Source organism: Diadema setosum, chromosome 20, assembly GCF_964275005.1.
Source record: "Diadema setosum chromosome 20, eeDiaSeto1, whole genome shotgun sequence".
In the NCBI taxonomy this organism is placed as follows: Eukaryota; Metazoa; Echinodermata; class Echinoidea; order Diadematoida; family Diadematidae; genus Diadema; species Diadema setosum.
In genome coordinates this window covers 20,326,974-20,345,431 of record NC_092704.1, presented here as the reverse complement: position 1 = coordinate 20,345,431, position 18,458 = coordinate 20,326,974, and the positions used below count along the sequence as shown (strand labels likewise).

Genomic DNA, 18,458 nt, shown 5'->3' with positions numbered 1-18,458 from the left:
TTTCAGAAAGAGGCAAGTCAAACCCTTTAATGTAATATTGCACTTAAATTTCATTTTGCAAGAAATATGAAAACATGTTGAATTCTGCTTAGATATCCTTTATTCCGTTGTCCTGCAGTGACATCATAAACTGTTGTAGTCTTGTACTCCAGTGATGGTGACAAAATCCAGTTTTGAACGGACAGTATATTTACTCAAATTTTCACTTACTGGTATAATCCATACAATTTGGGCTAACTCGTCCTGCTGATGTACTGTACCTTGTAATAGTCATGTCGAAACAGGACTACATTAACACGTCCTTGGTTGTTCCCGTTGGTTGTTCCAAACACGTGCACCGCGCACCGCACCGCGACCGTAGTGCCTCGAAACCAAAGAGGTTAACAAACAGAACCGCGCGCAGATTGAACGAGGAAGGTTTTTACATCAGTATTCGCTGTGTTGCTTGTCGGTACAGTGTACGACGACGACGGTACCTAGTGTCGCAGCCTAAACTGTCATAGCTGTAACTTCCCTCCTTCAACATGGACAAACGAAAACTTGGCCTTTCCATGACTTTTGTAGGGAACGATGATGTGATGGCACATATAATAAACGCGGAAGAAGTGTCGGGTAAGACCACTGAACCTACCTTAACTTTAGAGAGATGTAAGAGTATGTGAGTGAGTGAGAGACCTGGAGGAGAGAGAATGAATTGAAATTGCGGTTTGTATAGTCCCATATACTGATTATTTTGTCACTGACTGCGCAGTCATCATCTCATCAATGACAACAAGCAATAAACATTATGTAAAATTTATATGAGTAGAATAACAAGTAATTGTAGACCCCTTCTATTGGTACTGTAGGCATCTATGTCTGTCTATAATATAACGTAGCATACAAATAATAGAGTCATAATTTACTACACATTGAATTGATTGGCCAAATGCCTAAATCGTGACATCGGTCCCCTCTCGACATTCTGCGTGGGCATCTCCACAATCCACATACAACTTTACTACACTAGATCTTGTTAGTATGTGCAAAGTCTATGGAGGTTGAAAGAAGTCCCAGGCTAGCTATGACGAAGTGAATGGCGGTGAGTGGAGTGGGGACTTATTTCACGATAATGCCCATCACCATTGATTAGTGAGAGCATTAAGTAGTAAGATTAAATAGATTTACTGTAAATTTAAATTTAGGCCTACCCACACAGTGTCACAGTGACCAGTGTAGTGGTGGATCCTTGGGGCATGGGGTGGGGGTGGGGGCTGCCGGTGCCCCGGGCGGGCGCATGCCCCCCTTTAATTTCTGTTTATTTATTTTTTGGGGGGAAAATAAATAATAATAGAGAGACTCTTATAAAGCGCTCATTCTACCTAAAAAGATACTCATTCATTTGAGTCATGGCGCTGTAGAACAGTACAGAGTGTACACTGTATCTATCGCCGTTACAACAAAGTATCACAGAATGCAGAAGATAATAAGAACAGTAAACAACAAACAATATAATATAAAATAAACAAAAGAAAAAATGAAAAGGGGTGCATGTGCCCCCCCCCCCCCCCCCCCCCCCCAATTTAACTATCTTTGTCGGCTTCCGCTGTCCGGTTTGTCGGCACCGGAAAATTGCACTGAACCCCCCCTTTATTTTGCTTGTCAGCCGATGAAACCCTACTCTAGGCTTACCAAGTGTGGTTTTACAAAATGATGTGTATCATTTGCCTTTAAATGCTATAAATGAAGCAGACGAAATTCCGCTGTGCACCAACCAATTTTGTGAGTAAATGAAACAATGCCTGTACCATACACTGTATTAGGCCTACCCAGTTGTACCACCATGCATCATCAAACATGAAAATGCTGATAAGCGGTCAACTATACTGTGCTATTAAATGACCAGTCATAAGCAAAATTACATGTTTTTGTTAGGCAAAATAGATACCTGGTGACATGTATTAAAATGTAAGCTCTCAACCAGTCAATCATGTGATTAGGATTTATAACAAGGGCTACACAAAAGTTGATTTGCAGTTTACATGGTACACTTGCAAATTACAATGTACTTGCTCTTTAACCTATCATTAGTTACATGCTGTGAAACTTCTCATTCTCAAATAGTTAACATCTCGTTTGAAGAACATTTCCTGGTTACTGATTGCCAATTTTACAGCTCAGAAAATGTTTTCCAGGCCAGATTTGCAGTATTCTCTCAATCTGTGCAGTCATTTATTGACTCTCTCATCAATAGTGACATATCACCTTAGTTACTAATTAATATCACTTTCCACTTTACCCCATTCTTTTTCGTGATGGGACTGAGTCTGCCCATGCTGCATCAACATAGTGCCTATTGCATTTTAATTGCTGACTTGTAATTTCTGCTGTAATCAATTTTTTAATGTCATTGTTCCTCCAACATGAAAAATCATCTCTCTTTGGGTAAGGACTAAGGTACAACATGTATAATCTACTTTCCTTTCCAATTTACTGTTCTTTCCAATTTATCTGTCTCAGATAAGCTTGATAGCATGTGTCACCACATTTGATTAAAACAAAAAATAATAATGTATGGAATGGATTATCACACGATATTGTTGAATATCAGAAGAGAAATGTGAATGGAAGTAAAAGTCCATTGTGACAAACTGATTTTTAAAAAAGTGCAATCGAGAAGTCTTATCAGTAATGTCAAGCAAATAATGATTTATATGCACACTGATATCTGCAAGCCACAGCATTTTGTTTAATGCTGAACAAAATTTACTAAAATGATTTACTAAAATGCATTATACAGTACATGCACATATACATGTATGTACAATGTTGCCTTGTTTGTTTTAGTATTACAAGTGTATGTATTTTTGGGTTCTCTTTACCTCTCCTTAATGTATTTTTTTTTTCTTTCTTTCTTCTCTTTTCTTTTCTTTCTCTTTTTCCTTCCTCCTATCTGTTTTCCTCCTGCATCCTTAGCATTAGTCTCTTGTGTATCTGTATTTCTTCTTGTAAATGTATATTAATGTCTTTTTAGCTATGTTTCAATCAGATTCAACTACGTTTTCAAATGTTAAAGGTGCACTCACTTCAAGCTGTGCTTACTGAGTTGTCACCTCCAGTTTGTCATTACTGAATTGTTACTGTCAGTTACACGAATTGATCTGGAAATAAATGTTCTCTTGAATTGAATTGAATTGAATTGAATTGAAATGCTAATTTTAGATATATAAACTGTTTGCTTTGAGTCAATTATGTGTGAGCTTCAAAGGTTAACATACTAGTTTTGATGGTTTGGCTGATGATGTGATAATGCTACCAATGGGTGTGAGTGTCAAGTGAGTCCGCCAGCCACAGTTGAGTTTCTTTATGAGAGTTTCATGTCTTTTTGCAGCTAAAAAAGTCAGGAAAAGCAAAGTGCAGACGCTGGCATCTGCTGAACCTCCATCTCAGTCAACACCATCGTCAAGGAAACGGTTAAATCATTCCAAGGCATCACATCAGGATGATGAGGATGATGATCAAGAGGAGGATGGTAGGAGCGAGAATGGTGCCACTGCTGCAGATGATGAAACAAAAGACTCAGAGGCAAGCGTTCCACAAGGTACGAGTGCATGTAATTTTAAAGAAGCGCATTTTTATTTCTACTTGATATCAATGCATTTCTCACTTCCTGTTTACGTATGTTAGCCCTTTCCTCCCGCAATTACCCAAGAGACTCCAATATCCCCAAACAAGATTCTTTTTGCAGGTCGACAGAAAATTTTGCCTCACTAGTCAACAATGATTTCTGGCACAGTGTCTCTGAAACTATTATTTCAAGTATGTTATGCTCCATTAATCAGATGCAGTACAGAGGTTAATGTCTCTTGCACCTGACATCAACACACCTTGTGATGTGCAATGTATCAAATTTCCCTATGTATTACTTGCACTTTGTTTCATTGCCTCCCTTGCAGCAAAGAAATCCAGAAAATCGAAACCACAGGCTCCCCCATCTACTGACACGCCTTCTCGACCAGTGCGGTCGTCAAGGAAACAGGTGAACTACTGCGAGTCTCGTCAGCCAAAAGGAGAGATCGATGAAGACGATGATGAAGAGGAGGAGGAGGAAGATGAGAGCAGGACTGGTGACAGTGATGGGGAAAAGGAAGGAGTTTTAACTCGACTTCCAGAAGGTAGAACATGACACAACTAGAAATCTGATCTGACATTTCTGTACAGTGTAATCCAGTTATAACAAACAAGATCATAATGAAACTCTGGTTACAACAACGTATTAAAAGATCTAGGTCCCCAAAGAAGAAAATGAAGGAGTTTTAACTTGACTTCCAGGAGTCCAGAAGGTAGAATGTGATACAACTAGAAATGTGATCTGACATTTCTGTACAGTGTAATCCAGTTATAACAAACAAGATCATAATGAAACTCCGGTTACAATGAAGTATTAAAAGATCCAGGTCCCCAAAGTAGAAAATGAAGGAGTTTTAACTCGACTTCCAGAAGGTAGAATGTGATACAACTAGAAATCTGATCCGACATGTAATCCAGTTATAACAAACAAGATCACAATGAAACTCTGGTTACAACAAAGTATTAAAAGATCCAGGTCCCCAAAGTAGAAAAGGAAGGAGTTTTAACTCGACTTCCAGAAGGTAGAATGTGATACAGCTAGAAATCTGATCTGACATTTCTGTACAGTGCAATCCAGTAAATAACAAACACAATCATAATGAAACTTTTGGTTACAATGAAGTATTAAAAGATCCAGGTCCCCAAAGTACTATCTATACATCTTAACATGCTTTATTGTTGAGCTATAACATTATTTTGATGTAACAATTGAAAACTGCTGGTCCCAAGGACTTTGTTTAATGGGAGTCGCCATTACTATGCTCTTCTTGTTTTTCATCCAGAAGATGAAGTGTACAAAACAGGCAATGTGCCAGATGTCTAGAGTTGTTGTGGGAACACGATCTTATTTGGATGTAGAGTTTATAAAATTTACAGTTGATACCAAGATTATGTGGCTCGGAGAAACTTTTCATACAGGATGATATTCGTTACAGTATAGAGCATGATCTTTTCAACATACCAGAGCATCTCTTTCAGGCTGGATATTCATCATGCTTGGTACCGTACTCCGGATGCACATCTCTTTGATAGAATGTGCTTTTAAGGTTGGGAGTGGTTTCTGATGAATGGAAAGGAGAAGAATCTTGTGAATAAATAGAAGATGATTACAATTACATGTTCTTGTTACACATCCACCAAATAAAATAGGCATTGTGTAATTGATATGATAAAAGGAAATATTCAAGTACATTGTAAGAAGTGGCCAATGCCCTTCAGGCAGGGGATGCTAGCCCACATGACAAAAGTTATGATTGTTTGTAGATCCTTGTTGATAATAGGAAACCATAGTTTCTGGCATTCAAAGAATGGAAGTAAAAGTCCATTGTGACAAATTGATTTTAAAAAAGTGCAATCGAAAAGTCTTATCAGTAATGTCAAGCAAATAATGATTTCTGGCATTCAAAGTGGCATTATCTGAAAAGCTGCTCGATGTAGTCGTTTTGCCTATCAATGTAATTCCTGGATTCAACTTATGTCATTCAAAAAAATTTTCTTGATAGAGTCTCATTTTAAGCCACATCTTGAGTCTTTTCTATAACACTTGAAGCAAAATCAGCCATTGGCTAATGAAAGTGATAAGAAAAACCATCATGTCAGTTAACCTCTTGTTCATGCCTCTTGTACTCTTTGTGTGTTTGAAATAGTGTTGCTGGACAGGAGTTGTCCATTGGGCACTGAAGTGTTTTCCTTCAAGACGCCAAAGAGGGCTGGAAAGATGGCTGCTGTAGCAGCAGAAAGCGTTGACAGAAGGCGGTCAAAGAGGGCAGCCCTGAAAAGAAAATCAAAGCGTGAGTGACCAGTTTATGTAGTGTGTCTTACCAAGTCATCCTCATGTTCTGCGCCTTTAGGCAATGTGTTTAATATGCTTTAATATGAAACTACATTGTAGTTATTTCTGTTAATATGTAAGCCACTATTTTCATTGATAAGCGTAGATCCCATCTTACTGTATATTCCATAAAGATGAAAAATTAGAACTTCAATTCAAAAAAGATAGGGAATGAACAAAGGACATAAAAAAAAAAAATGGAGCTCATTTAAAAAAAAGGAAAAAATGTGTAATTTGTCCCAAATACACGTCGTATGCACTCAGTGCAATTTTATGTCCTAAACGATACTCATATTTCTGAGTCGTATGGCCTTATTATTATCACATTCTTTTTTCTTTGAAACAATGCTTCCATGTTTTGTACTCACAGCCAATTAGACAACATCAATTCCTGTTTGCATAACACAGCAAAATACTGTCTATGATAAAATAGTGTTTGTTCCTTGCCACATTAGCCTGTAACGCATGCTACACTGTATTCCTATTTACAATGTACACTCCTGTTTAATGAGTAAAAGAGCATAGAGCTTTTTTCCTGTTTCTGTAAACAATCAGTAAGAGTAGGGTGAAGGAGATTGGTGAAAATGTATTATTTTGTACACATTACTCCTTGGTTGATCTTGTTGTTGATCTTCAAGGTTAACAAATTGTAATGCTCTTCTGTTGATCAAGCAACCAACAGTACTTTTGTCCCATGCACTTTTCCATGTGTGTGGTTTGACAGGACATCTGGGACAAAAGCAACCAGGAGCACTTTAGTCCCATGCACTTTCCCATGTGTGGTTTGATAGGACCTCTGGGACAAAAGCAACCAAGAGTACTTTAGTCCCATGTGCTTTCCCATGTGTGTGGTTTTGATAGGACCTCTGGGACAAGACAGAGATGACAGTGACTTTTCGTCAGGTCAGAGCAGCGATGATGGCGATGACGATGAGGACTACGAGGACAAAGATGATCTGAACAGCGACACCAGCAGTGAGAGGAGCATCACGATGTCAACAAGACGACGTCGAGGCGCCTCTCCCATCTCCCTCAAGGACTTGGGCACTCTGAAACAGGGGGTCACCAGTGGTGTGAAGAAGTCGGTCAGAAAATGTGGCAGAGGCAACTCCTCCTCTGTGGTAAGTTGACCAATCAGATCAGATGAAATAAGGCCCAGGGGGAAGCATTTTGTCCATCAAAGTTGTTGGACAAATTTGCATTCAGCCAGTCAGCCTGACAGGAACCAAGTGGGTTGTGAGAGTATCTTTTCCATATGACTGGCTGATGTCAAACTTAGTCTTGCTCCACAGCATTTGGTATTAACATCTAGAGCTCTACGCCAAACCAACCAATGACTACAGTGGATGGTAGCGACAACTAGTACAATTGCAGAAAAACAACGAGAGTCTTTTCAAATTTGTCACTGCAGTGGAATTTAGATTTTAAGAAGATTCTGTCGTTTGAACATTTAGTTACCTGAATGTTTGTTACTTGTATTATATCACACCTTGGAATGTTGAAACAAGAATAATCTTTCAGGTTATCATTAGATGAAGTAAAGTCAATCACATTGTGCCCATTGTATTTTCATATAAATCCATAAAATGTGTATATGTTAAGAACAAATTCATGAATTCTTTGATACACATTAGTCCATTGAAGAGTAGTCCCTAGTTTACTTGGGCAGATGTCAATGAGAAACGTGTGTTGAAGCAAAATGAGCTCATCCTCAATGGGCTAAATGTGATAACCTTAAGTTCTTTTCATTTCTCTTGGTAAGTAATACTGCCAGATATACAATGTGATGATCTCTTTTGCCATTTCATAAGGCCCTCTTTAATGTTGAATACTTTTGTCATAGAATTCCTTCTGCTTTAATATGGTTGTAACATGCAAATATGAACATTCTGGAATGATGATGAATCTTTCTTTGTGGCATTTTAGCCAAGGTGATGTTGTTTGAATTGAGTGAAGAGGATCCACTTTGGTTCTATGTCTCCTAGCAACCGCACACGGTAGAGGAGTACTTTGTCGCTCATGCTGGCCAGGCAGTAACCTCCGACCACACCCTAGCTCGGCTAGAGAACCCTCAAATGGCGAGTGACCAGCTTGCTGCAGCACTGGAGAGCGCCCCCAATAGTTACACCAAGGAGATGAGAGAGCTGTTTGAAGAACACCGCGCCTCATTCAACAAGTGGATGTACCATCTGAGGTGGATTTGATTAGCCTACAGTTTACTTTCTACCTGTGCTGATTACCAGTAGCTTTTCAATAGCTCCAATTTCAGACCAAAAGAATTCAATATGAATAGCATTTTTTTTTTTCTCAATCAGGTACTGTAAAATCAGAAACTAAAATGTGTGCAAAATTTCTTGTCTACACTATAAGCATTGAATACCAGTGGCAATTCGAAAATATTTCATGTTGTGAAAAAGGTGGCTGGCTCCAATTCACGAAAATTTCATGTTGCGAATATTTCTGATTTTGCAGCACTGTGGACTTGATTACTTCTGCTTGAATGCACTTCTAAAAATCACTTTTGTGAATTTATTTTTCCTCTTTTACATATTTTCAAGTGGAAAAATATGCATGGAAATTCTTTTTTAGAATTCTGTATGTCGCAAACTCAGAGAAATGTGTAAAAGTATTATAACACTGCATTGAGACTCCCAGGAATGGTAGCTTGTAATTCAATGGATCAACACTAATATAGTCCCCCTATGGGAAAGAAGCAAGAAGTATGTGATTTTAGTGACTCATTTTTAGACATTCTAGCCAGATACGTCCAAGGGTTTGAATGCCTCGTATCTATAACCTAGTATGTCATGTCTCCTTACTGATCACTGCAGCAATGGCTACAACCTCCTCCTCTATGGACTTGGCTCCAAAAGAAGACTCCTGGATGTGTTCTGTTCTGAGATGATCCCTGACTTCTCCCGCATTGTTATCAATGGCTACTTCCCAAGTCTCACCATTAAGAGTGTGAGTTCCATGATGCTGATTTTAATAATGTAGAAGGGTAGTGTATAAGTTGAAATTTTGTGGAAATTTTTTGCGCATTTCATGCACCATCAAACTAGTACAAAAATAAAAGCATGTGAATTTATTGCCTTTATGTGTAAAACTATACTGTTTTGATTCTATGATATTAAATATATTTGAAATTCATCTTACCTAGTCAAAAGTAAAAAATCACTCACTGAAGAATTCCTACTTGAACAGTACTTACCATTGTCAATATTATGTAAAAATGTGTCTCAAATATATCACCTTGTAGACCATTTTAGGTGCTTGCCTGGACAATTTCGATGTATTGTCAAGATTGTGTTCTGGGAGAATTAGAGAAGTACAATGTACTGAAGGTGTAGATTGTATTGTGAGAAAATAGATGTAAACATCAAAAAGCAATGTTCTGATGCATTAGCAGGCATGTTGTTTCATGCTGTGATGCTTCAACTCCAAGCATACCAAAGACAATTCTGCAGTCTTGTGACTATGCAGTGTGTTTATGCCTCCACCACGAAGTGTCGCCAGAGGCATTATGGTTTTGGTTTGTGCATGTGTTCACAAGCTGTTTGGATGGAATTTTCATGCTTCTTAAATTGCCTTCATCAACAGATTCTAAATGCCATCTCAGATGACATAGTGGATGATGTCTGTAACCATAGAAACATGACAGATCAGCTGGAGTTCATCGAGGACAAGCTGGAGGAGATGGATGGTATGACAAACTTTCTCAGCAAAACTTGAATCCTTGAGTGTGGTAGCAAAGGTGTTACTGATGTGATGGTTTGCACTCCTGTTTTTCTGTGTTTTAGATTTCATGTCCAAAATTCCTGCCTTACTGAAATAGTGTTGTTCGTAAATTAACTTCAACTTCCCTTTCAATGTAGGGTTGGTTTTGATCAGCAAACTAAGTAATTACTATACCTGTCATTTTGCATGTGAAACATTTGGGTTAAAATTCGAATCTTATCAATGTATGTATTGATCATTACTCATGATATTGTGAGCATCAGTTTTACTTCTGACTATTTCAGTAATATGTAGAGTATTCATGCACACTTTGCATCATGTGGATAGGAAATGGAGAAAAAACATTCAAACAAAAGTATCCTTGTAAAGAACTACCATGAACAACTTAATAGTTTCATTGGTCCAAGTTTTTAAGAAATCAATGGTAAAAAATGGCTTTCTTGAAAAAAAATCCAAAGACTGAAATTGGTCATGGCTGACTCAAAATACATGGACTTTCAGACCTACTAGAAAAAGTAACCTATACATCTTTTTGTGGGTTGTGAGGTGCATGGTCACATTTGTACCATGGAGTAGCCAGTTTTTTCCCCCACATTATCTCTGAGGTCTTGTTCCCTCCCCAGAGCCCCTCTTCCTCATCATTCACAACCTTGATGGCGCCATGCTGCGAGCCTCCAAGATCCAGTCTGTCATGAGCAGGTTGGCTCAGATCTCCAATGTTCACATCCTTGCCTCCATCGACCACATCAATGCCCCCCTCAGTGAGTATTGGATGTCTCTACCTCTCATTGTGGTAACTTTGTATGTATGTTATGCAGGCATCACACTGTCCAAAAATCGAGCAAAGTCAAAGGAAATGTTCAAATTCAACTCTGATCGTAAAAGTGTTGCGTCATTTGTGAGGGCCTTCATATGACTGCCAAAGGAGTTTGTCAGACTCCAGCACCAATGTTGTGATTGCTGGCGAAATATTTGTGTAGCCATTTTGTTTCCTTTATGTGCCTTAGGGTACACTTCTTATCAAAGGTATGCATACAATGTATTTATTTCTGTAGTCTTCGTGTGTGGTACTCATCGTGAAACATTCTCTATGCATGATACTTGCCTTGGCTGTTGATTGGCTTTTGACCAAGTTTAGGACCAATTTTTGCACAAAATTGAGAACTCCATATTAATATTGCCATTTTGTGTCAATTTTAGAACATTGTGATACCACCCTTAAGCATTCTGTTTATCTATCTGTTGTTTATTCTTTACATATCTGTTTATTCTACCAAATAAACTTATATGTTTGATAATTAGGTGATACGCTAACGGCGTATCGCCTACTGCGTTTGCTCGAAATTCCCATTTCTTTTTGACGAATTTTGTGAACAAAATATCTCAATAATGACTTGACCAATTAACATGAAATTCTCAGTCATCATATCTCATGACAATATCTCAGTACAGCAACATTTTCATGACTATAACTTATCTGTGACGTCATCTAGGCACCATTTTGTGATTTTCAATGATCGATCATAACTTCATAACTAAATGCTATTTCTTTACCATTGTCAGTAGACATAAAGTTCAAGTCACGTCTGATCGTCCTGTACTATGCTAATTACCAAGGTCACCATGACGTGCGCGTACACACGTGTCAAAAATTTAAAATGCTCAAAACGACTTCCAGACCGGTTTTCTCGAAGTTTCATACAATTTTAAGCATTTCAAAAAATTCTGTGTGTGCTCGTACGTCCGCATGTTTACGTGCATAGCGCGTAATCAACATGAAAATGCACTTTTTTTGACTGATTTGGATTCCTGATACATTAAGTAACAATATCCATTGATTTCCGATTGATTTTGACCTATAACAAAGGCATGCACTGGCGTCAAAGTTAAAATTCCGCTCGGGCGTCTATGTGCAAACATAGTGGAAAAACATGTCTTTGTTTTTTTTGTCATAGCTCCTGAAAATGTCCAGCAACCCTATGTTTTTATTGCATATTACAAAAGCATATGACTTGTAAATAACATTTCAAGTATCAATATTTCGAGGAAAACTCGATGACATCATCATATCGTCATCTGAAATAAAAAAAGCGGAATTTATTTTTTTGAGGTACTGTTGTTTTAGCTCAATATTATCCCAAATTCGGATATGTTGTACTTTGAACATTTCCCTTTCAAGTCAATGTCATTGTTTTGCAATTTGATAATGTCATCATACTGGAAATTGCGATTAAAGGCAAAGACTCAAAATCAGCCAAGTTTACGTATTATGTCTATGGGAGGTGATTTTTTTTTAAACCATGCGTTGACTTGATAACGTTCAAGCACCTTTACCTCAGCTGATTTTGCTCCATTTCCTCTGAAACTTAAGTATGTTGTAGCCGAGACAATAAGCTGCAGTAATCATGCATTTTATTTTTTTTTTAAATCTCCTCATCAGGTTGACAATTTTGCAGCTAAAAACTGAAAATGAGAATGGAATGTGGACGAAACGATTCCTGATTTTAATAATACTCATATTTTCTCATCGAGACGTATAGCTGAGAGGTTAAAGGCGACGTCACTGGCGCCAGAGACGTGAGGTTGCACAGTGAGGATTCAAACCCCACAAGAACACAAGACAAAATACTTCTATCTTTTACTTTTTTTTCTTCAATTGAGTAATTACACCTTCGTCCATGTAGAAATCACGTTCTCATGTAAACGCACCCATACGCACACACACACACACATACACACACAATCCCTTTGTTTTGTGTTGGAGACCACATTGCTTCGACTGCTGCAAAATTTTGCAGGCTTATAGAGTTTGTCAAACTGATCATATTATATAATGACGACGAGATGAGCCCTCTTGGTTATGCAAATAATAGTCAAAGTTCATATTTGAAAATACAAATGTTAAAGTGAAGGTGACTCTTAACCCGTTCCATACTGAATTCTGACATGGCCATAGACTTAACACGCAGGTCACCAGGTTCCCATACGAATCGGGTTAAAAGACTTTATCACCATGTTTTATTTCTGGATATTTTTTTTTCATTTTTTATTTTTTATTTTTTACATTTGAAGACCTATTGGTAAATATTTATATAATATTGACTGGCCTCGAGGGAGATACCAGAAAATATTCTTTCAGTGCGGGCAATATTTATCTGGTATCTCCCTCAAGGCCAGTCAATATCATAATTACATGTATTACCTATCCCCTAGGTAAATTAGGAAAATATGTGAATACGGCTATACACTATGATATAGATCAAGCCACATTTGACTACCTGTAGATCATCCACATGTCAAATAATTGAAAGATTGTTCATCAATGTATATCATTCAACTCCAACTTCAAAGATACATCAATGTAGTTGTAACAGGCGAACTTCAAACATCTGAACGCTTTTACACTTTATTTTTACTTCTGTTTAAATTTGGAGAGTTCTAAAACTGATGGTCACTGTGCAATTATTGAGCACAAATGGACTAGTCATTGTTTGACGTGTAGTGCTGCTGGAAGTGGTCGACCTTGTATGAGTTGATTTATCGGCGTTCTTCTGCGGTGTCGGGGAGAGAGATACCCACTCTTTCTCTTCCCACCTCCCTGTGTTAAGTGAATGGCGAAAACCGGCAGAGGCAAAAGACGAACGAATATTGACTGCTGACCTTTAACCTTGCAAAATAACAACTGCTGACCTTTAACCCTGCAAAATAACAACTGCAATTGCCTCGCAAAACTACATTGTACCTCGTATAGGTAATAATCAGTTATATAGCCTGTCTATATGACTTACTTGCACATGCCAACACACGCATGAAATTTCCACTTGCTTGCATGACAGAAACAATTTGATCTGAATTATGTTGGACTGTTTAAAGAACTGGACTTCACGAATGTTTCTCAATATAACTTAACAATATTTAACATCATTTTCGTTGTCGATCACCCGTGACCGATATCTGGTGACCCCCAGCGTATCACCTAACTCGTCTTCAGTGACGAGTTTCACATCTCGTTTCTCTTTCATTTTCATTGTATTTATTGATTTTACGTATTGGTCTGTATTAGGATTTCATCAGTCTTGCCTCAGATAGTTCACACAAATTTATGCCTTGTAAAATACACTTACTTATAAATGCTAGCCTTCACAGAAGAGTATTACAATTGTACATGTGTGCTTTCATACCAAAGTCCAAATGCTGCATGGTGATAGCTCTCCCATTTTAATGTATATCATTTCAATTATACCAGAGAGATAACTCCAAATTATAAAGTGATAACTATTTACATCCTTCAGTGTTAAAATTCTTTGTATTATTTATTTAGTCTTAAAGATCTTTTATTTCAAATTTGTGCTATTTGTTCGTGTGTCCTTCTGCCATGATGTTGCTGTGGTGTCTAGTCTGGGACCAGGAGAGGTCAAGCACCTTCAGTTGGCTGTGGTATGACGTGACGACCTTTGACCCCTACACCGATGAGACGTCCTACGAGAACTCGTTGCTGGTTCAGCAGTCTGGCATGCTTGCACTCAGCTCCTTGACCCATATCCTGAGGAGTCTGACCCCTAATGCCAGGTGAGTAGTAGCCATGATAAAAAAATCATGGGCGTACATACTCGAGCAGGATTCGAACCTACGACCTCTTGATCACCTGACAGGCGTCATCTCTACTAGAACACCGAGCTTTCGCCCGACAGCAAGTGTTGGTTCTAATCCTTATAGCATGCAGCGGGTACTGCTTTTATTATTCAAATTAGTGAAATTCTTCCGTCGAGGTGTTTTCAATGCAACTGATTGACAAATTGCCCAACATCGACGTAAATAAGCACTGAATTGATCAGTGTTTTAGTAGTAGCCATGATAAAAAAATCATGGGCGTACATACTCGAGCAGGATTCGAACCTACGACCTCTTGATCACCTGACAGGCGTCATCTCTACTAGAACACCGAGCTTTCGCCCGACAGCAAGTGTTGGTTCTAATCCTTATAGCATGCAGCGGGTACTGCTTTTATTATTCAAATTAGTGAAATTCTTCCGTCGAGGTGTTTTCAATGCAACTGATTGACAAATTGCCCAACATCGACGTAAATAAGCACTGAATTGATCAGTGTTTTAGTAGTAGCCATGATAAAAAATCATGGGCGTACATACTCGAGCAGGATTCGAACCTACGACCTCCTGATCACCGGACAGGTGTCATCTCCACTAGACCACCGAGCTTTCGCCCGACAGCAAGTGTTGGTTCTAATCCTTATAGCATGCAGCGGGTACTGCTTTTATTATTCAAATTATTATACAGATAATGCATGCTCTATGATGCACTATACTGGATTAGAGAACGACAAATACTAAATTATTCCGAGTGCTGTTTTGTTTCACCGAGGCCGCAGGCCGAGGTGAATAGAACTGCACGAGGGATAATTTAGTATTTGGTGTTCTATAGTCCAGTACTGGTGCATCAATAGAACATGCACTAATTGTTATAGTAAATAGGTTCCTCGATCTAACGTTACATGCACTTCCGTAGGTCTAGGCCCTAATTTAGATGTAACAAGACTCACCGTACCGCCGGCACTGCACTTTGTCTTGTTGTATGCAGAGTTAACCGCAACCTACCATAGTTTACGTACACAGTGTGCGATACGCTAGTACAGCCGTGTACATGCGTATTGCACATCACAGAGCAGACTCGCTTATAAGCTCCTACATTCAGAGCTCAACACGCGCATATGTTGAAATGCTTGGCCTTGTCTTACTACGTCCCTCGGCCCTCCCTAGGCCTTGCGCGAATCTCTTCGTACATAAAGCGTAGGCACGCACTGTAAGCGTTATAGTGGCACGGTCGTGCCACTATAACAAAATTTTTTTTGCGCAATCACGTGATGCTATCCAACCAATCACAACGCAAATTTCACTCTACCTATTTACTATACCTCAAAAGTGAATTGCCTGCAGCTTGTTAGTTGCATGTGATTCAATACTACTGCTAGGGCATGATTCGATCATTCTGTCCTAGTAGCATTCTACACAGCCACTACTGAACAAGGACACTGCTTCAGGAATAAAAGTCGGGTACCTGGGCTCTTACTCTGCAGATTTTGGTTCACCTTGAATATACCATTGCAGAGAATGTATCTCTGAAACCCAGTTCTGACCTCTGAAGTATAACTGTGTATGAAATACACTGTGGAAGAAACATGTCATATCAGTGTATTGTTTCTCTCTCTATTTCAGGGGAATTTTCAACATTCTGGTGGAATTTCAGCTGGAACACAGGGATGATGGCACGTACAATGGTAAGCCGTCTGGTTTTCTGTCGTTCATCAAGGCAGTATACAGGGCTTCACTTTCTTTCCTCAAGTTTTATGAGTGCTCGTGTCTGCCATCTGTAGCAGTTTTATTTCGAGAAGTGGAACAGAGTCACTGAGTGTGACATTCGTAAACATGCAATAAGGCAAAGATTTACATAGCTGTACCAGATAAGAAATGGTGTGGGGAAAAATTCATAAGACAAATGACCATAGAATGCGTTATAACAGTATTTGATGGTTTAGCAGTTTTTTTGTTTTTTTTTCAGTAATCATGCTATAAATCATTTTACAATGAGGGAAAGTCATATGTATAGATTACTTCCTAGTTTTACACATTGCAACAGAAAAGGAGTCAGAAAGACTTTGTAGTAAGTATGCATTTACTCAACTCCGAAACAAAGGTGTGTATGAGTGTGGTTCAGAGTCGATTACCTGTAATATTTTTCTTTTTTTTTCTGTCTTTTTGTGTTAGAGTGTAACATTTTTGTTTCACTTTGATATTATTTTGTTTTAATAGTTTTGCCGATGAAATAAGATAAAAGCAAGTGGTCACATGTTATTGATAATTTTCCCTTCTGCTCCCGTGTGTCTAGGCATGTCATTTCATGAGCTTTACCAGAAGTGCCGTGAAGCATTCTTGGTTAACAGTGATCTGACGTTGAGGGCGCAACTCACCGAGTTTAGAGATCACAAGCTCATCAGATCAAAGAAGGTACAGTGTCACATCCTGGTCTTTTGTCATCCTCTATATATGGTGTGCCGTGCAGTGCACTTCTATTATAACGAACACGATTATAATGAAATTCCGGTTACAACGAAGTAAAGATTCAGACCGCAACATTATCTGCTCTATGCTTTTCTATGTTTTTTTTTTTGTGTGTGTATTCGTTAGGTTATAATGACATTTTGATATAACAAAAGAAAACTGCCGGTCCTGAGGACTTCGTTATAATGAGAGTCTGCTGTATTTCAGATGTCAGTTCTTTATGTATATGTAGCATTTTTTTTTATTTTTTATTTGTGTATAATCACCCATGAACATCTCTATAAAGTTCATGTTGAACACTTTGTACCAATAAACCGTCAGGAAATCACTCCTTTTTTTCCCCCTCATATTTAGAACATCTCCTCTCTAAATTTTCCAGTCATGACAATATTTTTTTTTTTCTCAGAGTCAGTTTTCTGGCATTATAAAGCATAATACTACAGGGTATGTTATTGAAATACCTTGTCTTTTTAAAAACCTTGATTGCATTTAAGTTCTTCAAAGTCTGGTTTTTTAAAACTGTGTGACTGGCTTCATAACTATTTCTGCAGTCGCATGTCTTTTTGGTTTTTGGTTGTTGTTTTTTTTATATGTTGTTGAGAAGCTCAGAATCTTTAGAAAAAGAATCTCCAAATCAACGAAATGATGATCATCAGGCCTTTTTTGTGGTAGCAGGTCACATGTATTTAGTTTGTAACAATCATACTGAAAGCGTTATCATTGTGTGTGACCTATGAATTTTGCTTGCAAGGATGACTTGGATTTCTCAGTTGTCTGCAAGAACCTTGAATTGTGACTGCGACTCACAGAACAAAGTTGTGTAAAGTAAACAACATGTGACTCATTGATAGCAGTCAGTGATACATTTATCCCTAACTTTCTTGGTTTGAGTTTTGTTTGGAAGCCAAAATAGAGTGAAAACCATGACAAGGCAAATTTTCAAAGCTCTGCTGACTTTCACAGTGACCACAAACAGGGAGACAATACATGGCATTGACACAAGTATAAGACTAGAGATTGATGGCAATTTCATGACAAAAAAAAAGAAAGAAAGAAAGAAAAGGAAGAAAAGGAAATTTAAAGCATTTGCATTATTCTCATGTACACATTTGTTTCAATGTCACTCGTCAAATGCAGTAAAGTGTGAGTGGAAATGTCTGTTCAAACATCAAAAGAGCTTGTCTGGTTTCTCTTGAAGATAACTTTTATGTTGTCAGGAGTTTTGCTGGGCTCGTAAGCCAGTCGATATAGTGTGATCATGAGGTGTGTTGATTTTGTGTTGTTTTTGTTTTTGTTTGTCTTGAGCAGAGTCTGGATGGTATGGAGCTACTGTCGATCCCACTGGACAACTCCACACTGGTGGAATTCCAACAGCAGGAGGAGTTATGAAGAATGGGGGCGGGGCTTCTGATATCACCATGGTTTCATTCACTGGGAGCTTCCAGTACCAAGAGGGATACTGTAACAGTTGGTTTATTCTGTGAGGCCACAGATGTAACTCCGTGCTGAAAGAGAAAGCAAAACCAGGAGTAATGACCAGGAGTACCCTCCAATGGACAAGGCAGTGAGGATTTAAAGCCTTAGCCAAGGAAACTACTCCTGTGGCTGAATGGGTATGAACGAGGACTGAGCAGGAATGATATTATTCATTGAGCCACAAGAGATACCAGTTCCTGGATGTAATTTGTGTGTACATGACAGTTTGA

General features: G+C 38.4%; 1 protein-coding gene across 1 annotated transcript; it reads left to right on the top strand.

Moving 5' to 3' along the window:
• Window positions 1-485: 485 nt before the first annotated feature.
• Window positions 486-18,458, top strand: LOC140243489 (origin recognition complex subunit 2-like). Its single transcript, XM_072323161.1, has 13 exons — window positions 486-612; window positions 3,371-3,580; window positions 3,936-4,154; window positions 5,757-5,900; window positions 6,803-7,062; window positions 7,927-8,135; window positions 8,773-8,905; window positions 9,542-9,644; window positions 10,303-10,440; window positions 14,077-14,248; window positions 15,910-15,971; window positions 16,580-16,698; window positions 18,061-18,458. Exons 1-13 carry the CDS (start codon window positions 525-527, stop codon window positions 18,139-18,141), a joined length of 1,938 nt encoding a protein of 645 aa, XP_072179262.1. The 5' UTR covers window positions 486-524; the 3' UTR covers window positions 18,142-18,458.